Genomic DNA, 24,336 nt, shown 5'->3' on the forward strand with positions numbered 1-24,336 from the left:
GCTGGAGAGACGGCTCAGTGTTTTACAGCACGTGCTGCTCCTGTAGAGGGACAGGGTGTGGCTCCTAGCACCCACATGACAGCTCACAACTGTCTATAACTCCAGATCCAGTGGATCTGATGCCCTCTTCTGACCTTTTTGGGCACCAGGTAGGCACATGGTACACAGATATACATACATGCAGGCAAGACACTCATATGGAAAAAAACAAAATAGTAAAAATTTAAGGTCTAAAAATGTAATGATAGTATAGAAGGTTTATTTCACATAAAGTACTGTACAAGTTGCTCAGCCCTAAAGGAAAATATTTTTAAAATAAGTGATGCGGGACTATGGAGATGGACCAGTTAAATAAAGTACTTGCTGTGCAAGAATAGCGGTCTGAATTTTATCTCTGCACTCAGACAAAAAAAAAAAAGCCAGGCACAACAAAGCCAGCCTGGAGTTCCAGAGCTGGTGACAGAGAGACAGAGGGACACCTGGAGCTTGCTGGCCTCTCGGTTAAGCCAAATCAGAGTTTCAAGTTCAGTGAAAAACCTTGTCTCAAAAAATAAAAGGCAGGCGTGAGTACATACCTTTAATTTCCACACTTGGGAGGCAGAGGCATGTGGATGGCTCTGAGTTTGAGGCCCGCCTGGTCTACATAATGAATTCCCAGTCGGCCATTGCTATTTAGTAAGACCCTGTTCCAAAAAACCAAAATAAAGTGGAGAATGCATGAACCTCTTGTCTCCACACTCACATACATGTGTGTACACAGGTAGACATATAGGAGCATTTACACATGCGCATACCACATACACATAAACGTGCGCATACAATACTAATATATCGTACAAATATGTTATCTGACCACAAAGGGATAAAACTATAGCTTGTTCTTATTGATTTTCTGTAGGTCAAAGAGCAAACCATGCCGGAACTTAGAAATCAACACAGGTTTAGCCCGAGCAACGACGAAAACAAGAATCACAGCATCGTTTCAGAAAGATCTTTGACAAGAGCCAATACTCCTTCATAATTAAAAGTTATGAAGAATACAGGACTAGAAAGATCATATTTCAGTGTAATAAAGGACATTTATGGCAGACCTGCAGCCAACACTACATGGAGGGGAGACAGAAAACATTTTATCCAAACCCAGAAATGAGACACAATTGCCCTCCATCTTCTCTTTTATAATAATGCTTAAAAACTCAGCCAGAGTGATAGGCGAGGGAAAGAAGTGGGCACAAAGAGGAAATGAAAAAGTTAAATTACACCAATTTTCAGGTGATATAAGACTTTAAGTAATCTACAAAAAAACTCTTAGATGTGTTTAATATACTTTCATCAAAGTAACAAGGCACAAAAATCAACATTTAAAAACATCTACTACTGCCTTATACACCAACAACGAACTCTTGGAAAAAGAGATTAGTTAACAACCCTTATCACAGTAGTTTCAAAATTAGATTAAAACCCATAGGCATAAGGTTGACCAATGAAGTGACAGTGTCCTACAAAGAAAACTATAAAGCATGAAAAAGAATATTACAAAAGACATTTGAAAAACAGAAAGAGCTCCCATGTTCACAGACCAGGAAAATACTCTGTAAACAACCATATTGTAGAAAATGATGGACAAAGCCCAATACAATCTCCATCAAAGTCCAATGACATTCCTCACAGATCTAGAAAAAACAAACCTAAAGTTCATCTGCAAACACAAAGACCTATGGAAATAGCCAAAGCAATCCTAAGCAAAAAGAGCAATACTGGAATTTATCTCAATACGGCCTTCAAACTACACTACAGATCACTAGGAACAAAACAGCACAGCATTGCCACAGAAAAGGGCAATAAAAGACGCAGAATTTAACCCAAGTGGCTCTAACTGTTTCGCCCTGAAGAGGATACAAAAAACATAGTGCATTTTTCAAAAGACATCGTCTTTAACAAGTGTTGCTGAGGAAACTAGATATACACACATAGAAGGCTGGAACTGGATACCAAAATCAACTACAACTCAACCACAAGCTTTAAGACGAATCATTACAATTTCTACGGGAAAACATTTCAAGAGTTAGGGGCAGACAGTAACTGGAGGTTTGCATAGGAATGGCCCCCAAAGGCTTGTAAGGCAGCCCTGAAGAAATGTTTCCCTTTATAAGAGTTGCGTTGGTCATGGTGTCTTTTCACAGCAATAAAACCCTAAATGGAGGTTGGTACCAGGGACTGGGGTATTGCTGTGATAGGCCTGACCATGCTTTTGCTTGGGGGGATGTGGTCTTTGGGGACTTTGGATTAGAAAAGCAGTTGAATGCCCTAAGTGGGGCTTAATGAACAATATTAGTAGGAGCATGGCAGTGGTACTGAGGGTGATTTGAACTTGCAGGGAAGGGAGATCGGCTGGCTTAAGAAGTTTCAGAGGAGAAAAATATTAGCATGTGACCTAGAGAAAGTTCTTGTGATATTTTGACAAAGAATGTGGCTGGTTTTTTTTTTTTTTTTTTTTTTTGCCTTGTCCAAAAACTCTGCCTGATGCTAAACTGAAGAGTTTTAGACTGACAGTATTAGCAGAGTAAATTTCAAATCAGCCTAGCACTGACTGTGTCCCGTGGTTATTGTGGCCAGTCTTATGCACACCTATAATGAAAAGAAACAAGGTAAGCCAGAAAAACTACAAAATATACAGTTTGAGGAGAAAAGGAGAACCAGGAAGTGTAATGGAGTCAAATCCAGTGCTCAAACAGATAAAAAGTTCAAAGAAAAGCCTGGCCCTAAATGGAATAAGAAGAGTGGTGATGTCAGGGCAAGACCCCACCCAGCTAGGCTTCCAACTTGTGAAAATGACGACAATGGATAAAACTTTTGGACTGTAAGCCAGCCTCAATGAAATGTTTTCCTTTTTAAGAGTGGCTGTGGATGGTGACTCAAAACCCTCTATAATGTGATCTGATGCCCTCTTCTGCAGATAAAGCACTCATATACAATAAGTAAATAAATAAATCTTTAAAAAACAAGACTCACTTATATCAAAACACTAGTCCAAGGGATACGTCCCATGAAAAACCTTACTTACCAAGAAAGTGGGTCAGAGGAGAGGACATCCTATTGAGACTTTAGGCGAGAGTAGCATGGAAGAATGGGGAAATAACAGGACCCACAGGGTCCTGGAAACCTACAAGAAGAACTTTATGACAGGCAGATCTGGGTCCTGGGGTCCTCCTCAAACTAAAGCACCAGCCAAGGAGAAATAGGCAGTAAACTTCGAACCCCTACCAAGACCTAGCCGACGAACACGATATTCTCCACTGTTGAGTGGAGAGTGAGATCTGATTCTCACGTGAACTCTGGTGCCCCTTTTCTGACCATGTCCCCTGGATGGGGAGGCCTGGTGGCACTCAGAAGAAGGATAGCAAGTTACCAAGAAGAGACTCAATAATCTTAGAGCATACATAGGGGGAAGAAGTCTCCCTCAATCACAGACATAGGGGAGGGGAGAAGGGGGGAAGTGGGAGGGAGGGAGGAATGGGAGGAAACAGGGGAAGGGCTAACAATCAAGATGTAATATGAATAAATTAATTAAAAAAAAAAAAAGAATTTCACTGAAAAAAAAAAAAAAAACAAAAAAACAAGACTTAAAAAAAAAAAAGAGTGGCCATGGTCATAGAGTCTCTTCACAGCAATAGATCATTGACTAAGACAATAACTTCCTGAATAAAACTATAATAGATTGTTAAATAAAACGAGACTTCCCATTATGAGCATGTGTAGCAATATCATATGGAAAGCCATCTGTACAATTAATATGACTGATGTTAAATAACAGATTTAAAATCCACAAAAGTCTTATAGATTAGAAAGGAAATATATGTTATTGTTCTATAATGATATGATAGATAGAATAATGTTTAACAAAGCTACTACAATAAATATACACTTATAATGAGGGTATGGATTAGCATAACTGAACTGGGAAGCTGTTCTTCATTGTCTATAAAGTTAGGCACATGTGTGTTCTTTAGCCCAACAGGTCCAGTGTAGGGATATATATATATATATTTCATATCAAAGACACCAAAACTGCTTAGAGTAGCAGTATTTCAGCAACCAAAAGTTAAGAACAACCCAAATGTTTATTAATAGTAGAGAAAACAAGAAATTTGTAGTACATGTTTTTTATGGGCTATGTGTAGCAATAAAAGTGAACAGGCAATAATTATCATTAGCATGCCAATTAACAACACACACACACACACACGTAACAGATACTTCCATTTTTATAAAATCCAAACTCAGGCAAAGCTAGCCTGATGTTGAAAGGAGGCCGTCACTGAAGGAGCGCAGTAGGAAGGGTATCACACACACTCACTTGGGGTTTCTGCATGTGTATACTGCACCAACAAAATAGTCTTAAGAATATTTAGAGCCAGGCATGGTGGGACAAGCCTTTAGTCCCAGCACTCAGAGAGGCAGAGGCAGAAGGATCTCTGTGAGTTCGAGGCCAGCCTGATCTACAAAGTGAGTCCAGGACAGCCAAGGCTACACAGAGAAACCACACCTCAGAAAAAAGAAGAAGAAGAAGAAGAGGAGGAGGAGGAGGAGAAGAAGAAGAGGAAGAAGAAGAAGAAGAAGAAGAAGAAGAAGAAGAAGAAGAAGAAGAAGAAGAAGAAGAAGAAGGAAAGAAAGAAAGAAAGAAAATTTAGTTGTGTAGATACAAAATCAAGACAATTAAAGAAAAGAAAGACCCTATTGATTGGGAAAGAAGAGCAGAAAGGGCTGGTTCAACCTTCCCATACACACATCTCGAAAATCCAAGCGCACTAGCACTGGTTATGCTATATGCTGTGTCTGACAACCCAGATCAGGCTTAGACTTATGGTGCAGCTCCTATTCTCTCCGTTCTGTCTAGAAATGTAGTTAAGTGGAAACTACCTAACAACTGGTCATTTCTTTGCTAAAAAGACTAAGTCATTTACTATTTGGTATGCTGTAACAAGAAAAATCACTGTATGAGTTTGGAGTCAGGCGTGGCTGCATCTGTGGAGAGGTAGACACAGAAGGATATCACAGGATTGATGATGACCAGCATCCATCAAAAAAACAGAGCATCCAGGTTCAGAGGAAAAGTCCATTTCAAACGATAAAGTGAGGAGTGATGGAGGAACAGCTGGCATCGCTTTCTGACCTCCACACGTGCAAACCCAGGTGCTCACACGCACACCACACACATATTAAAAATAAACATGGTTCTAGGAATCTCACTGTCTTATAAGTGTACTGCTTGCTCCTCATCAAAGAATCTTCTCTTTTCAACAAATGGTCACATCACAGCTGGTCAAAATACAGAGAGCAACTCATCATGAGGTGCCTAGCCTCAACCAATACATTGACAATACAATCCCTGCACCTAGTGCTCAGAAGAGGGAGATGAAAGTTTCTAAGAGTCAGGGGACCCCAAATCAGACATGTCATGAAAACTATACCTCAACAATATGGCTGCCTAAACAAGACGGGGATGGTGACAATACCAATAGACTAACGCAGAAGGGAAAGTCTCAAAGTCCCCCACTACAAGAACAATATCAAGGGGCAGCTGGTGCCAGACGCACAGCACTACATGGACCACAGTGATGACTGTTTCCCACGACTCTATCTCTCTGGTCTCCTTTATCACTGAGGATGGTGCCTGGCTACAAGTAGCACGTGGGGATCAGCAGTGAACAAAGAGAAGCCAGGCACATGATTACAAGGGCAGGTTGAAGAGTGACGCCCCCTAGTCAACTACCTCTCCTTGAGTCCAAGAGAATGAGAAAGTGTGGCTTTGATCTTAGCATGTGAACCTAAGCCAACTTTAATGAAGAGGTTTGACTGGTCTTTGCTAGAGGCTTTGGCTACCCTGCAAGTGGAAATGACTGTCAGTGTTCAAGACTGAAGGAGGCCCTGGATGGTGAGTCTCATCAAAACCTACACCAGGAACTGTGTTGCTGTTGGAAAACAACCCCAGCTCTATCACAGCACTGCAAGCCTTGGCTGGCCTCCTCATGTCGCTGTAGCTGCCTTGTAATTTTCCAGTTCCTAAACAGCACCGACATGTCTGCTGCATCCACCTCGAAAGCCCTGGAGTTCCTCTCACCCCACATTCATGTTTTATGCACCCATGGTTTCCTCTCCTTCCCATGTCTAGTTATGCTAGCTAAGACTTCACCCACTGGAGAACCTCCCATATCAAATGCCTCTCCCCAGGACTTATCGATGGCCGGGATGAGCTAGGGGCCCTCCAATGGTTCTCACACATTTGTCTTTGCTCTACCTTAGTGCTAGTAGCCATAGAAGGCAATCTCTGGATTTTTTTTCCCCTACAACTACCATGAAAGCTCTAAGATGCTAATGACCATACACTGTTTTGTTTTCCTCATTGATGCCCAGAGATATGCCTGGCTAACAGCAGACACCCAGTAAATATTTGCTGAATAAAATGAATTTCCATACTAGATACCCCATGAATATTTGCTGGGTAAAATGAATTTCTGGACTATATTCAATTTATTGAGGTCTGCTTCTGCACTTGTTCCCATATCAACCACAAAAATTCAGTGCTTGGAGCACAGTTACTTCATCAAACATTTATCACCTAAGTACTAATCACCCACGCAAACATCACGGGGGAGTTTATGTCGGGGACCGTACAGAAAGGCCTGGTGTCAGGTATTTCCGCTGTTTTACTTTTTACTCTACATGTGTGCTAAGTGTTAACATTCAACTTGTTCATCTAGCAACAGCAAAACATTCCGTATCAATACCAACAAAAGATTTGCAACTTCAATGAACTCTCTGTCCACCTTCCCTGCATTAACTCTGCCAGCATTGCTATCCTGGAATTCACCACTTGGAATCTATCTTCTGCGGTGAAAACATACGCCCTCCCCATTGAGGGGCAGTGCATATAGCCTACATTGTTGAGGGGAGGTATGTCTGGGCATCAGAAAATCAATGAGAGACAATGAGATTTTCTTTTTCTTTCTTTCTTTCTTTCTTTCTTTCTTTCTTTCTTTCTTTCCATCTGTCTGTCTGTCTTATATTTTTTAGTCTTAGAAAAATCTCAATTTTTATGACACCAGCCAAGGACTATATGTGCAGTAAACATTGAACCCTGACCCAGATCTAGCCAATGGACAGGACATTCTCCACAGTTAAGTGGAGAGTGGGGACTCACTTTCACACGAACTCTGGTGCCCCACATTTAACCACGTCCCCTGGATGGGGAGGCCTGGTGGCTGGCACTCAAAGGAAGGATAGCAGGCTACCAAGAAGAGACTTGATACCTTATGAGTATATACAGGGGGAGGAGGTCCCCGTCAGTCACAGTCATAGGGGAGGGGAGTAGGGGGAAAGCAGGAGGGAGGGAGGAATGGGAGGATACAAGGGATGGAATAACTATTGAGATGTAATATGAATGAATCAATAAAAAAAAGTGAAAGGGAAAAAAAAGAAAATCTCAGTTTTATTTCTCTTTTCTTTTTCATTTCTTGTGTTTTCATAGATGAATAAAAACCACACATGAGGCACTTTATCAGAGCCCTAAACTATCCATTGTTTTTCCCTCTCTCTCTCTTATTTTTTCTTTTTTTTTTTTTTTAGATAATTTGTTTAGATTACATCCTGATTGTTATCCCCTCACTTGTATCTTCCAGTTCCCCCTCCCTCCCTCTTTCACCCTATTCCCCTCCCCTAGACCTGTGACAGAAGGGGACCTCCTCCCCCACCATATGAAACCTATCAGATCTCATCCGGATAGCCTGCTTCCCCTTCCTCTGAGTGCCACCAGGCCGCCCCACCAAGGGGAAGTGGTCAAATAGAGGGCACCAGAGTTCATGTCAGAGTCAGTCCCACTCTCCCCATAACTATGGAGAATGTGCTGTCCGTTGGCTAGATCTGAATAGGGGGTCTAGGTTTACTGCTTGCGTTGCCCTTGGTTGGTACAGCAGTTTGTGCTGGCCCCCTCGGGTCCAGATCCCACTGGGATTTTCTTATACTTTGTGATATAAGCAGCAACCCAGTATCTTGTGTCAGTCTTTCTGTCTGTCTTCCCCGCCCCCCCTATAAGTTTCTTGGTAGATTATATGTCACTATTTTTTAAAGGGTTTCTTAAAGCGCAGACTGGCTTATAATCCACTATGTGGCCCCAGCTGGCCTTGAACTCTAGAGATTTTTATGTCAGCCTGCAAGATGATGAGGTCATAGGAGTGTGCCACCATGTCCAACTATATCGTTGCATTTAAACTTACTGTTTCATTGTCATAATGAAACACTTCTGGCGACACTGAAAATACAGCCAGGTCTCTTACAAGAAGAGAATTAGGCAGCTGGAGTTTTGCTAAATGAGAGTAAATCGGCAACCTTGTTCCCATCACTTGTGGTTCCGTAGTAATTAACTTAGCCGTGAGTAAGATGCAGGCCCTCTGGATAGCAACTGGGATAGGGTCTTAGGCAATCTGCTCTGATGTCAAAGATATTTTAACTAGTATAATTACGGGTGTGTTTTTGCTTGTTTTTCTTTCGGCTGTGTTTTGTTTCCTTTTGAAACAGGTTTTCTTATAGTTCATGATGACTTCAAACCTGATTTGTTCTGATCCTCCTGCCTCTACCTTCTAAGTGCTGGGTAATATTACCGCATGCATAAACCAGCCACCCTAAACTGTTGATTATCTTAAGAGATGGGATCTTGCTATGTTGCCTAAGGTGGCCCCTCAAGTTCCTGGGCTTAACTGATCTTCCTGCCTCAGACTTCCCCTAATAGCCTGGACTAATGAACCTAGCTAATCGTCAAACCCAATGTCTGAAAGGACTTATGACAATGTCTAACGGGATGGTCTTTTTAACATAAGGCAAGGCACAGGTGGCATGAGAGAGATGGCCACAGGGCCACCACGAAGCTCTTCTCTTCTTACCTGTGTATTGCAACCCCCTGTACTCGCTTATTGCCCCGGGAGGTTTTAAGTTGGGCCAGTAGTGGAAAAGCATCTGTACCGCTGGGGGCTTCACCTGTGAGGGCCCATAGGCAATCACATATAAAAGATCCTGCCAGAGGAAGAGACACAGTTTGACATCAGCAACATCAAATAAAAATAACGATCGCTCACCCGATATTAGCAAAGCAGTAGACATTCTAATTGAGATTAGGGCAGGTCGTTTCCCTGGGTCCCACCATCCAGGTGCACTTTAGAGATTAAATTATGTTACCATATCGTTTCCTTCATGTATTCACATGTTTGTTTATGTGGTCTGCCAATGATGCCCCCAAGGAGAGCCCAAAAGTGCATTGTCCATTAACCCTCTAATGAGATTCAAATTAAGGAAAGATTTTTCAAACAGTGTTTGAACCACATACCAAACACTGAGTTTCTTTTTACATTTTTTTCCTAATCACATTTCTTAACAATTCACGTTGAATTCTAGTTGGGGGGTGGGGGGAGAGAAAGACAAATTCTCAAGCAATCTCACATTAAAATTATACTTGTCATGCAATATAATAGTTGCCTAATTCCATGAATAAGATACATTCATTATTCTGTCAAGACATTCTGTTCTTAAAGTTTGATTTCTGTTCTAAGTGATAATTTTACTAGTAAAAATTTAAATACAAGTTAATCACACCGAAATAACAAGTCAGATATAAATCTGATCAAAACAATGGCTATAATATCTAATGGCTAAGGTTTATATCAGTCAAGTTTGTAAATATGAGCCGATCTTGACCCAAAACTTACCTTCCAGACTTCTTGTTTATATTTCATGAGGCATTCCAATAATTGACAGTGATACACTGCAAGGCGGAAAACGAAATGTAAGTACCAGAAAAGCATCCCTGGAGAGACAATAAATCACTTCAGCATCTATTTTCACTTTAATCATTAAATTAGAAAGTATTTACCACACCTTTAGAAATCACAGCAGCCCTTAGCTTTACCAAGCTCTCTCCCAAAGCCGCTCAGAAGTACTTTGCAAATTGCACTAAGAAAGGAAATGCTAGATCTCTCTAGCAATTACACTTACATAAAATAAGTTTGGACCAAGGCAGCTAAGTGAGAAGGGAAAGCCTCACCAGATGACGTCATTTGCAAGCTCATACTTTTTAAGTGAACTCTTTTTTTTTTTTTTTTTTTTTTTTTTGGTCAGATGTTACCCTGAGCGATCCATGCACATTACCTCACAAATACCAGGCTGCAGTTAAGAAACTAATGCTGACTTTCCTATCCCGCCTACGATTGAAAAATGCCAAGTGACACTTGAGTTGGACTAAAATGGCAATTGTACCACTTGGTCAATAATCCTCTCCTCTCATCATGAAGAAAAAAAAAGGATGCCTCAGAAGCTCCCAGCAGGCATTGCTGGCCAGAACTGAATCCACGTTACAGGGAAATTGTTTTGTTTTTTTCATTTGCTTTCAGTAAAATATTGTTATTAATCACTGGATAATCTTATACAATGTATTTTTATCATATTCACCCTTACTTTGTGTCCTTTATTTCCCTTTCTCATAATAGTCCCCCAAATCCAATACTTTGCTGTCTATGTACTCATGGGTGTCACCTGGTAAAGCTTAGTCAGCCCATTAGGGGCCACACCCGTAAAGAAAACTGACTCTCCCTCCCCAGACACCATCAGTGGTCAACTGTTCCTCAGTTATGGGGGGCCTTGGGAGCCCCTCACCCCCCCCATGAAGAATGCTACCTGGCTTGACTGTTTTTAGAGATTAGTGTATCTTTATTTTATGTGTGTGTATGTATGTATGTATGCATGTATGTATGTATGTATGTATGTATGTACGTATGTATGTATGTGCACCATTTATGTGTGAGGTGCCCACAGAAGCCAGAAAAGGATGCCAGAGCCTCTGGAACTGGAGGTAATTGTGAGCCACCACTTAGGTGCTAAGAAAGCCAAACTGACTCCTCTGTAGGAGCAGCACATGTCTTAACTAATGAGCCATCTCTCCAACACAGCTGGCTTGATCTTCTGAGTTGATGAATGCAGCAGTCCTGTCAGGTCCGGAAGACAGTTTCAATCCAGTCCTCCCTGACCTATGGCTCTTAGGCTCTTTCCTGTTCCTCTTCTATAACAGTCCCTGAGCCTTGGGAGGGAGGAGCGTATATGTGCTCCATCTGTAGCTGAGCACTCCATTAACACTTGTACTCTGCACTTTGACCAGCTGTGAGTTTCTATGTCACCCACTGTCCATTCCACAAAAATTCTTTTCTAGTGTCTAAGAGCTGTTCTGATCAGTAGGTATAGAAATAGGGCACTATGCCCACTTAGCAAAATAATAGTAGTAGGTTCGTGCCTGAGCCTAGAAGCCCCCCAGCCATTTATTATTAGCCAAATTTATAGTTCCAGGCATGCATTTTCTCCTGTGGCTCAGGCCTTAAATCCAACCTGAAAGTAGTTGGTTACCTCCATGATATTTGTGCCACTCTTGCACCCATGGGCATATCTTGCCCGTTATTGTGGTTCACAGGGTTCAGCATCCTCCAATAGTGCCCTCTAGTACTATGAAAGATCACCACGGGGGAAACTTCATATTCAGGACCAGCTTGACTTTTTCATTTCCTTTCACCAAAGCATTTGGTGTCTTCACAACCGGCTCTTTTACGGGGGACCGGTTAGAGCTATACAACAGCAAGTGGTCACTTCTAAAAAGAACAACATTCACTCTAGATAGATTGGTGTTTGGTTCTTTCCATAAGTTCCAGCTCCAGCCCAAGACGGAAGGTTATGCACTGGTGACCTCTGTCATTCAAATACTGTGGGCATGTTTCGTCTGAATGTCCTCGATTCTTCAGAAGCATTGGGTAAGTCTCTCCCTTCTCATGGCTTCATGACCCTTTTCTTTCTGTCACCTATGGTAGACACTGCTTTTGATGTTCCACTGCTGACCAGGGCGCCCTTTCTTCCTAGATACCTGCCAACATGCACTCTTTCTCAGACCCTGCTGCAGCTGGAAGTGGGTAGGGGACATTTCTGATGATGCTCTGTAGCTCAGGCTGACCTGGAACTCACTGTGTAGGCCCACACTGGCCTCGAACATTTGTCTTTCACTGCAGAAACAACTGGCTTGTTTCAGATGTGGTTTTGTGATGATTAGCCTCCTCTGTGATGGCCACTATGCAGACAAAGAGGAAAGTCTGAGAGAAATGAGATGCTGCCTCAGCTCCTGATATTATGAGGTTACAGTGAAGCTTCCCATTAATCATTGTGCATGTAGTTTAAAGTGGCCATAATCAACTACACAAACAACCTCTACCCCTCTACACCTCTACACATCTACACATCTACACCTCTACCCCTCTACACCTCTACACCTCTACACCTCTACACGTCTACACATCTACACCTCTACACCTCTACACCTCTACACCTCTACACCTCTACACATCTACACCTCTACACCTCTACACATCTATACATCTACACCTCTACACCTCTACACCTCTACACGTCTACACATCTACACCTCTACACCTCTACACGTCTACACCTCTACACGTCTACACTTCTACACCTCTATACCTCTACACATCTATACCTTCTGGGTAAAGTCATCCTCCCCTACTGTTTTTCAGATTTCCTGAGGCCTGGTTATAGCTCCCCTCTATCATTAATTCTATACTCTTCCCTTAGCACTCTCACACCCACTCCTTTGCAGCTATACTAACCACCTACCTGCAGTTGGGTGGAGACCACTGGCCGTTTATGTGGAGAGTCCAAGTTCATTAGCACCAATTCAGAGCTCTATTCTCAGTGTCAAACCCATAACAAAAACCTAATCACCATTTCCTGTGCAGTGTTTCAAAGGCACCTTGAACACAGCACATCCAAAGCAAATCTCACACCTTCCCTCCTGTGATGGTTCATCTCCACTGTCAACTTGACTGACTTTAGAATCACCTTGGAGACACACCTCTGAGCAAACGTCCTGAGTAAGGATGTTTCCAGAGAGGTTTAACAGAAGAGGTGATTCTCACCCTGAATGCCAGTGGCACCATCTCATGGCTAAAAGAAAGTGAGCTGGGTACTCGCAGTCACTTCTCTCTGGTCCTGATTGTAAGTGGAAAGTGATCAGCTGTCTCACAGTGATGGATTGTGTCCACCCAAACTGTGATCCAGAACAAACCCTCCCTTCCCTGAGTTGCTTCTGTCCGGTAGTTTGTCATGGCAACAAGTAACTAAGAAACCTGAGAGCCCAGTCTTCCTCTAGTGCTTCCTTTGTTATTGACTCTCACTGCGTTCAGCCAGTGCAAACCAGAATCCAAGTCCTGTGCCTGTCATTTCCCAAACAGCTCTCTGTACACACACACTTCCCAGTTCCAACTGCCCTTGCTTTTGACATGTCTCAACAAGTGCAGTGATTTCCCTATTGGTCAATTCACATCCAATAACCACTTGTACTGCAACCTTTGTCTGTCTGTCTGTTTGTCTGTTTCTCTCTCTCTCTCTCTCTCTCTCTCTCTCTCTCTCTCTCTCTCTCTCTCTCACACACACACACACACACACACACACACACCATACTCACATTCAGACACTCAGACACACAGTCATCACATACAGACACATACACTCACACACACAGACACACAGAGAGACATAAAGACACCATACAAATACACACACACACACACACTCCTCACTGACACACTCACATATACCGGCACACAGGCACAGAGCACATACTCACACATACAGATACACACAGACACCACACAAATATACACACTCACACAGACAGACAGACAGACAGACACATATACACACACAAATACACCTCTTCAAGAAGCTTCAGGGCTCCTACTGTCCTCTCAGAGTTGATACAAATGCAGAATTTCCCACCTAACGGAGCCCACAGTGCCCTACAAATTCTCCAGTCTCCTGTCACACAGGAAGGCAGCCCTCACCCCCAGTCTCAGCTTCACCAGTCTTTCCATCTCACCAGCTTTCCAGGCTACCTCTGCCTGAACCCCTAACTTGAAACACTGTTTCACTGTTCAGTCCCTCAGAGTGAGGATGCTTTCCCAAAGAGGCCTCCTTGACATCCATAATACATTTAAAATCTCCCTTCATAGAGTCTGGTGACATGGGAAGCTGAAAAGGCATGCCAAAACTGGAACTTTACACTCTCTTTCTAATTGTTTAATTAGTTGTTCTTCATATCCTCCAACCATATGATAAGCTTCGCAAGATGAAGGCAGATCCAATCTGCCTCGATAGCCAAGGTTTCCCAGACGACTGTTGCGTAGTCTCTGTCCTGTGCCAACCCTGGGTGTCCAGGTGTCTCAGGCCACTTGGTGTTACACATGTGTGATCTTCTGCAGGGTGTATTACATGGACCCGGTTCAGAGAATTCCACTGACCATCCCATGTACACATCTAGGAGAGGGCCTCTGCTCAAATTGCTTCCCCTCCAAAACGCCCCACTCAGGTCTATCGACCAGAACTTGATCCACATTGTCTTTGCTCCAGAAGTGTAACACTGTTTCTGATTATTCCAATTCCCAGAGTTCTCTTCCTCTGATGAATTAGCAGCCAACAGTATTTAATTGGCCCTTTGCACATTTTGCTCTATGTTTATTATTGTTGCTTGTTTTGCGAAAGAGGCCTCACTCTGAGGCCCCTGGCTGACCCGGAATTCACCATGAAGTAGGCTGACCTCAAACATGCAGTGATCCTCTGCTTTCCCAGTGTTGGGATTGCGGCTGTGTGCTACCACACCTAGCTACCCCACGTTGGTAATGATTTGTGGGAACATGCTTCATCTTCCCAAAGAAACACAAACCCACAACAAGTCCCTTACTTTTTTACTGTGGTTTCTACAATATCTAGTTACAGGAGCTACTCAGTGAATACCAGCTGCTTGAGCAAGTGCCCGTCTCTTATTTAAGATTTATTTTATTTTTAATTATGCATACATATGTGTGAGGTGGGTGGGTGTGTGCACGTGTGGATGCCAGTGGAATTCAGAGTTATTAGATCCTCCTTGGAGCTAGAGTTATAGGCAATTGTAAACCCCTAACGTGGGTTCTAGGAACTAAACACTGAACTTGAATCCTCTGGAAGAGCAATGTGTGCTCTTAACTGCAGAACCATCTCTCCAGCCTCTGATACCTAAACATGATACACAACCAGCTACAAAAACCAAAAGGTCATTTGTTGCTTCTCTACCCCTGCCCTATTCCACCAAAATGTAAAGAGTAGAATGTTAAAAAGCTTACTAAAAGCATTAAAAGAATGGGTTTGTGTGTCTGTGTGTGGTTTGTTGATTTTTTTCCCCCTTTAACTGATTGCAACTGTCCTCAAATGTAAACATCGTATATGGCAACACCATCGTCTTGTCTCATTACAAGTTTGAGCAAACCTGCATACATTTGATCCCAAAGTGACCTTGGTGGCTTTCCCTCATTTCTTAACTGTTCCCCACACCAGTTTTGAGTCAGAAATGCAATCCCCAATACAGAATACAGAATAGTTCGTTGGCTATAAACATTCCCCCATGAACAAATTTGAAAATAACAGGCGATTTTGTATGATCACGGTCATTTTCCATCAATTCAAGTCGGGGAAGAAAATGGCAAGTTCTCTCAGTTCGAGTAATTTGCCCAGCACTTACCATGTGCCCGTCAGAACACCAAGGCCAAGGAGGCATGTGCACACATGTCTTTAAATTGTTGATCTTAACAACAACAAGTTAATGAGTAGCAGGGAGAACTGTCCCATTTCACAAGTGAGAAAACTCAGCCTTGAGGCTGGAAACTTGTTCAGAGCTTCGACTCAGTCATTCGCAAATGAGCTCAGGAAAACTCTGTCCTTCCAAGCCCCCAAAGTCAGCTGAGGTATTAGGTGGTCTGTCAGGACCAAATCACAGTCTCATCACCACAAATCTCTCCAGTGGTGATAGAAGGAAAATCGCAGTGAACCTGAAAGCTTCCAGAGCCCTTGGCTTACTTAGATATCACCCATTTAGAGGCTACCCAGCTAAGAAGACCTGCTTTTCACTCTCTCTCCCTAGAGATGACACTTGGTAACAGTCGCCTGAGTCTTGAAGGCCAGTTTGGCCAAAACACTGACTCCACCCTTGGGCCTGCTGAGGTCTACTGAGTGGCTGGATGAGGGAGGAGCCTTGGCTTCTATCTTGGCACTGTCTAGCCCTTCTCTGCCTGAATCTTTAGGTCAAGTTCTATATATGGATATGCTGATCACTGGAGAAACTTGTGCCCAGAAATATAATACAGTGCTATTTAACTTGCCCTGGTCCAGCCCAGTCTCTCTTCTCTCCCATCGAAGCTAAAGACATCTATCAGCTCCTATGACTGGAACGACCAGCCCAGGAAAAAAAAATAGTGTCAATGAAGGTTCTGGAAGGTCTGCCTCATCCCAGAGAAGGCAAGAGTATTCCTCCTTTTATATCCTCATTTCCATCTGTCATTACTCCTATCCTATATATGGAACCCCTCTCCCCTGTGGTTAAGAAGCTGATTTGTGGGTACAGTAGTCTCCCCTCTTCTTCGTTATTTGGCCACTGGGAAAAAAAAAAGGATTTCTCCCCCACCACTCAGACATTGGTCCTTCCATGAGATGAAATCCAAGACCCAGGTCCAGGAACAAATCCACATACAACTAACCTCAAAATGTCCACTCCAATATATTGATGCCCAACATCAGGACCCACTCCTCATGATAACATTCAATTCACTAGTATCTAAATGAAAAATCCTTTCAGAACACAATATATAATAAATGAATTGTATTTTAATGGCCTTTTAAGGTAAACTGTGAGACAGGACATTACAGCTTGCCCTAAAATAAACATTTCAATTAAATTCACATAATAATCACAGAGATGTTATACTCGAGGATTTTTAGACAGACTATCCCTCAAAATCCACATGTGAAATTCTAATCCCAGAGTGACATCATTAGGAGGTGGGGCTTTAGAACATGCTTAGGTTGTGAAGGCAGAGCCCCCACGATCAGGTTTAGTGACCTTGTTTTTTTTAATATTTTATTAGTAGAGGGAGTATTCTCATTATTAAATTCTGTGTACATGTGAGTGCGGTACTTACAGAGGCCAAAAGAGGGCAGTGGATACCCTGGAGTTGAAGTTATAGACAGTTGTGAGCTGACCAACATAGGTGCTGGGAATTGAAGTTGAATCCTTTGGAAGCGCAGTATGCACTCTTATCTGATAAGTCATCTCTCCGGTTTCCTAGCCTGCCCCCCACCATCCTTTTAAAGCCCCAAAGAATCCCCTTACCCTTTCTGCTACACAAGGACAGAACAAATACATTCATCTATGAACCAGGAAAGGATCCCTACCAGACTAGCAAATCTATTAACAACTTGAAACTAAATTTCCAAGACTCTGTAACCATGAGAAATAAGTGTGTGATGCAGCCACTCAGATGTTAAAGTATTCCTGTCACAGCTAATCGGGACTAACACATGAATGCAATTTAGAAGTACCTAGGAGACAAACTGCTGTGTGTCTCTGAGCATGCTACCAGAGGCTCAACTAAGGAGGGGGTGATGTAGGGAGAACCATTTCATGGGCTGGGGTCTTACACTGAATAAAAAGGAGAAAAGAGCAGAAAGTCCAGCCTTCACCTCTCTCTCCACTTCCTGACTGTGCTGAAACACGGCAGCTGCCTCACATTCCTGCCATCATGTGGTGTGTAACCCTTAAACTACAAGTCAAATAAACCCCTCCTTCCTTGAGTTGCTTCTGTTGGGTCATTTGCCACAGCAAAGAGACAAGTAACTAACAGACTGGCAGGGAACTGGGTCTGAGATGGCTGGGGGTGGGGGTGGGGGTGGGGAGGTGCTGCTGGAACAAATACCTAAAACTGTAGACTGTAAGCGTTGTGAGGTACATTCTGGAAAAGCCACCATAGCTATGAATGACTATTAAAGACAACTGTGTGAGGACTTAGAAAGGGAAGAGCAGAGAAAGCGCAATGCTTCTGAAAGTATGCTCAAATGGATGTCTGTTTTTTAAGAAGCAACTGAACAGTCGGGGTGATTCTGACAGGATCAGGTGTCACACAGAAACAGGGATAGACTGCAATTGCAAACTGGAGGAAAGGCCAAGCTTGTCATAAAGTGACAGGGAACGTGGCCCAATTATGTTCACATCTCGGCGTTCTGCAGAAGGTAGAGTTTGTGAGAGACGAAACTGGCGGAGGAAATTCCTAGGGAAGGTGCTAAAAGAATGACCTGGTTTGTGTTTTTATTTTTGTTTTTGTTACTGTTTTCTGAGTACGTATAGTCAAATTCCAGGAGAAAGAAATTACTTCAGAGTTGTTAATCAAAGAAGAAACCAACTGAAAGTTTGGAAACTCCTCAGACTGTCTGTACTGAACGGATGACAAGGCCTGGGAGGAGAGACCACTGGGTGTGTGACCAAGGACCTGGAAAACCCATTAACCAAGAGAAGCCATGCATTGTGGTCCGTGACCCCAAAGACAACTTCAAAATAACTAATCGCAAGTGTGCCTGCCATGTATCACAAGCCTAGGGAACAAGGGCCCAAGTACCAGCTGGCTTCATGGGGGGGGGGCATTAGCAAGAGGAGGGCCTCACACTGCAGTCTATATCTAGTTTCCACACTCTAAAGCCTTAATCTTTACCTGACAAAGCGCAGCTATTTGGGCCCCAGAGTAGCATGCACCACACCCAAAAGAAGTTGTGGGCTCATGGACACTTCCACTTAAAGTTCAAGCACCCTGAAAAGCCAGGGGCACCAGACCCCAGACTATGGGGGTGAAGTTGAGGTAGATATGAGGGGAGTCATCACAGGAAGCCCCCAACTAAGATAATTCCCAGTGGACTGAGGGAAGCCAGGCTACCTAAAGCTATGGGGACAAGCCCACTGGAAGCCTTGGAGTCAAACCCTTATCCAGCAAAGCAACAGAGAAGATAGGACTGCCACCACAATGGGTCTAGAAGGAAGAAACAGAAGATTATGTACAAGGCTGAGGGTTGATTTGAGGTTTGAACCCACCCTTTCTCCCTTTGGGGTGGGAATATCTACTCTCCCGCTGGCCCAGCTCTGTATTTTATTATTTACTTATCTGTTTGCTTTTGTTTAGCGATTTAGCTCTCAGCTGTCCCTATGCTAAGCAAGTGATCTACCACTGAGCTGCTGGCCCAGACCTCACAGTTCTGTTTTGGAATCTTGTAACGTAGTCCCTTTCATACATTCACAGCTGAGGAGCACAGCCTTCTGGGATAAGTCATGTCTCAAAGCTGACGGTTATGGTATTTATATGAACTGTTGGACCTCAGGTTTTTGAGTTGATAATGGGATGAGTTAACACTTTCAGCGTTGTCAAGATAGCACTGATGTATTTTAGGTGTGAAAAGGATGCAAAATTAGAGAGATGGGGTAGAGTGCAGATAAACCAAATATCTGTGTTCCCAAACATTCATGGTAGATCTTAGCACCCAATAATAATGCTGGAGGCAGGGCCTTAGGAAGCACTGACATCGACATCATGAGGGCAGCACCCTCACCAATGTGACAGTGTCTTTGTTAACGGTATCTTCAGAAAGCCCCTTTCCCTTTCCTTCGTGAGAGGAGACAGCACAAACAGGTCACCCATGCACCAAGGAGTAAGCCTTCACCAAAGGGCCTGCATCTTAGACTTCCTGGGTTCCAGGACTTGAAGAAACAAATATTTGCTGCTTTTAAGCCTTCTATGAGAGCCCAAGTGAACCAAAACAGAGAATAGAAGCAGGCACCTGCCTATTCCAGTGACTTGGGAGGCTGGAAACAAAGAACTGACTTAGCCCAGAAGATCAGACTGGGCAATATAGCACAACCCCATCTCAAACAACATAACAACAAAAACTATACACACATGGCGACACTAAGACTAAGCTGTATTAGTGAATATGAAATAAATACTCTGTATGAAATCTCAAAGGATTAATGAAAATATTATTCTTTAAAGTTTTAAAATCAAAAACTCAATTATTATATTCTACTTAAATAGATTAAAAACAATGCCATAAAATGTTCTTATTTTCCAAACAAACAATCAATGAAAATAAAAATAGAGTTCATATCTTGTACATCACTTCAACAGGGAGCTAGCTGCCTTTTAGGTCAATTCCTCCAAATTAATTTGCAGTGACCCTGACAAACACAATCAAACACCCTAGGCAAACCCATCCAATACCACAAGTAATCTAAGACACAAAAGCAGAAATCCATTATTATTCTCCTGCTATTCAGCTCTAACACAATGTTTGAGACAATACTAAAGGACAACTCACCACCAAACAACTGTTTTCTCTCATTACAATTAGAAGAATACTAATTTTTGTCTAGCCCTTGAAATAACACACCCCTTCCATCAATATAGCCTAAGAAAAAGCTGAAAATTGGTTAAAAAAAAAAAAAAAAGAAATAAAAAAAAGATTTATGTTCAGAGATATTTCTACGGCATTAATAAAGAAATTTTACCCAAATCACTGCTTTAGTTATTACCAGTGACTAAAGTGCAGTACACATATACAATGCATATATATGTATGCATATGAGTCAATATATGTAGTATACATATGTTGTGTGTGTATGTTTGTGTGTGTGTGTGAGAGAAAGAGAGAGAGAGAGAGAGAGAGAGAGAGAGAGAGAGAGAGAGAGAGAGAGAACTCCTGCCTCACCTTCCCAAGTGCTAAGAATACAGGTACAAATCACCACAGCAGCCTTAAAGTATATTTTTAATTTAACCTTTTCTATATAGCGGTCAGTTTCCAGTCATCTAAAACTTCACCCTCCAACATTCTACAATGTTTCCTAGCAAAGCAAATCAGCACAGCTAGCAGTAGACAAATTTATTTTCACTCAGACGTCTGTTTTTAACACATCTACTGTCTCTTCTGCCTACAGAAGTCCTCACGTGAAAGAACCTTGCTTGCTGGATGCTGCCTCGTGAGAGTCTTGGAGCTGGTCAAGCTGCCAGCCTTTTACTTACCTGGGTTAGAGGTGTACTGCATTGCAATCATGAGCATGGAAGATGCAGAGAGGTTAACATGGGCCGGAACGCCTTCTCTCCTGGAGGAGCCCACTGTAACCAAAATGTTCTGATTAGACACGGATGAATTTCTAGATATGAGTCCCTACTTGCTTCCTAACACAGAACCATGGAAGGGCATCCTGAGAAAGCTGAGCCGGGAGGAGGGGTATTGACATTATCTTTCTTCTTAAGATGGTGTCTCTTGTACCCTAGGATAGCCTCAAACCTTCTGTGTAGTCAGGAATTCCTGATCCTCCAGCTTCTACCTGGAGACACAGGCATACACAACTATACCCAGTTCATGTAACGCTGGCGGTCAAATCCAAGGCCTTGTACTTGTTAAGAAAATGCTACAAACTAAGCCCTATCTCCAGCCTCAAAGCCAAAAGTAATTCACAGGGGGGGGGGGGAGGGGGGAGAGAGGGACAACCACAGATGCTCTGGCATGCAAATGCTACTACTGTCTGCCACCGTAAAAACATCTAGAGTGTAGCCACATGGAGAAGGTTTAAAACCAGAATATAATGGCTTTGTCAGAGTTGTACTTAGGTGTGATCTCTATTTCCGAACATGAAGGCACATAAATGTTACGGTAACCGCATAAGAAAGTGGGAGATTAGAGACGTAGGCCAACAAGCTGCAGATGATGTGTGACTTCTTATTTAATTATGCACACAAATCTTAAATCACATATTATGAGGATTATCACATTGGTTTCTAAGTGATTTTTAGTGCTCAGACGTTACTACGCAGCTGTATTCAAACCTCCACATGGAACCCCACCGCTGTCTTCATTACCACGAGAAATCCCTCCCAGTTCCCAAGGTTTACTCTCTTCACATTGATCTGAGTTGTTTGAATCTGCGAATAATTATGAATAATATTTATTGTACGCCGACAAATGTCCAATTGCAATGCAAGCAGGTGTCTTCAAAACTCATCTAATTGCTGTATAACCATGATACCCACTTGGACACATCTTTAAGTGGCTTGTTCGTGGTGACATCAAAATCTATACTAAAATTGTCTCTTTCTAATGAAATAGACCCGGTAGCTCCATAAGTAGGGCAAAACTAGCTTTGATGGAAATTATTTGGTATTACATGTTTTCACTAAAGGGCGTTTTTATGCCAGCAATAATTGATAGAGGACCCTCACAAAATGAAGATTTTTATTAACATTATAATATAAGATAAAGTCCCTTTTCCACAGAGATAGCTGAAGAAGCCTCTTCCAGAGATGCTTAGATACCATGCTGTCAAGCACGGAAAAACAGCACATGGAAGATGAGGACTCACCAAGGCAACATCGTTTTCTAAGCACTAAAGAGCACGGAGGCAGGCAGCCAGCAAAATGCAGATAACCTCAAGTGCATGTATGCGGCTGTGTGTGGCTGGTCCACAGGGCAGGTGGGATTCAGGTGCTTGGATCTGTCTGGCTCTACGCTAGGAACCAATGCTAATAACTAGACAAGGATCGATACAGAGGTAAGTGCACTGCCCTGAGGGCTGAGGATGGCGAGCCAAGTGGGATAAACTGAAGAAGTGCAAGCTTTGAATCAAATTCGGAAGAACAAGACACACGCTTTCCATCTTTCAGCCTGTTTCTCATTCAGCTTCCGTATGGGCCACACCTGGAGATCCTAGCTGGGCCAGTGTGGGGAATGGGGAACTCTCAGTTAAATTAACAAGCTCAGCGGCTGCCTCTCATGCAAGCTGGCCTTGGATCTGCGTTTGAGAAGTACTGTTAGAGACAAGAGGAAAACAAAGGGATGCCTGTCCACTACTGAGGGCTGAGAAGGGTGCACACTTATGCAATGCTCCTGTCCCCTTTGTTGAAGAAGAAGAAAAAGGAATTCCTACTCCAACATACTCAACAACAGAAGGCGCTCTCTCTCCCTATCTCTCTCCCCTCTCTCTCTCTCTCTCTCTCTCTCTCTCTCTCTCTCTCTCTCTCTCTCTCTCTCTCTCTCTCTCTGTGTGTGTGTGTGTTTCCCTCCCCTATCCTCTTCACTTCCTCTTCCTTTCTCTTGCCACATATATAGTCTTTTGGTGAAAAGTGTTTTCACCTTTATTTAAATTCAACTCAAACTTTTTAATAATAAGCATTTTTCAACAATGAAAACTGTTGAGAGGTTAAGAGCCACTGTGCCCAGAGGCCTTTAAAGATGGGAGCAATGCCCAACTGTCTCAGATGATTTAAGTGAAGTCTGTTTGGATAACTGCCCAGATGGCTTAGCGACCTTTGGATGTCCCTGTTACCTCTGCAAATCTATGCTGTCCCTCAAGTATGGCCATCCATAAAGCCAGAAGAGTTCCCTTAGGACACAAGCCCCAGGAAATTGGCTCCAGTGCTTACATAAACAGACCGTATCTTGCAATTTCAAAGCCTTCTACAAGACCGAATAAAATCACCATGGCTCTAATTTAATAAGCATGCACAAGCACACATCATTTGCTAAATCTTGTTTAAAGGCATGATGTAAACCGATACGCAGCTCGATCCCATGAGAGCACAGAAAACAAAACCACCTACAATTTAAGGGAAGAGACCATTGTGCTCAGGAAATATAATTTCAAACTTCCAGGCCTTTCCCTATCCCCCCCAATAGCACCAGGACAAAAATCTCCTTTCTCCACAGTACCAGTCTCTGAACATGTGCCTGCATCTGACAATTCCTAAGGTGCTATAAGTGCAGTTTTTACATGATTCTTGCCTTTAAAAGTAAGCAGATAACAAAAGCCATTTTCTAAGTGAGAGATGAGCTAGCTGCAACCTAATTACTAGGACAATGACAATTCAAGACAAGCACATTCCTAGCTAATGCTCCAGTCACCCAGCTGATCAACACTACAATCAAAAGGACAAGCATTGCCAGAGCTGGGTTGTGCAGTGTGGTGGCCGTTAGCTGTAGATGGCCATGTATTTTAGTTAAGATTAAATAAAACTTAAAAATTGCATTCTTCAGCCTTGGTAGACACATCATGTGTGCTTAGTAACCATATGTGACAGTGGCTATAGTAGGAAGCAGCACAGAGTTTTATAAAACATTTCCATTGTCAGAGAAAGTTCTGTGGACAGTGTTGTTGCTAGGCAGAAAGGGACAAACATCCGTGAAGAAACAGGAATCCAGGCAAGGGAACAGAAAAGAAAATGACGGGATGTTCTGCACTAGATTAGAAGGGAGCATCTCAAAAGATGCGATCCTTCAGAGTGACCAGGTGGATGGCCCAAGGAGTACAAGCACTGGCTACATGGGCCTGATGATCCGACCTCCACC

General features: G+C 42.8%; 1 protein-coding gene across 9 annotated transcripts in view; it reads right to left on the bottom strand.

Moving 5' to 3' along the window:
• The window catches only part of UNC79 (unc-79 homolog, NALCN channel complex subunit), a 243,657-nt gene that overhangs the window by 159,805 nt on the left and 59,516 nt on the right, over positions 1–24,336 (bottom strand). For all 9 annotated transcript variants that reach the window (XM_084793187.1, XM_084793186.1, XM_084793181.1 and 6 more), the window contains exons 5-7: positions 21,015–21,107; positions 9,756–9,811; positions 8,937–9,066 (exon numbers count right to left, since the gene is read on the bottom strand). In XM_084793187.1, the coding sequence (XP_084649313.1) occupies positions 8,937–9,066; positions 9,756–9,811; positions 21,015–21,107 (279 nt within the window). The remainder of the gene's footprint in view (positions 1–8,936; positions 9,067–9,755; positions 9,812–21,014; positions 21,108–24,336) is intronic.

Source organism: Acomys minous (assembly GCF_964271855.1).
Source record: "Acomys minous genome assembly, chromosome: 8".
Classification (NCBI taxonomy): Eukaryota; Metazoa; Chordata; class Mammalia; order Rodentia; family Muridae; genus Acomys; species Acomys minous.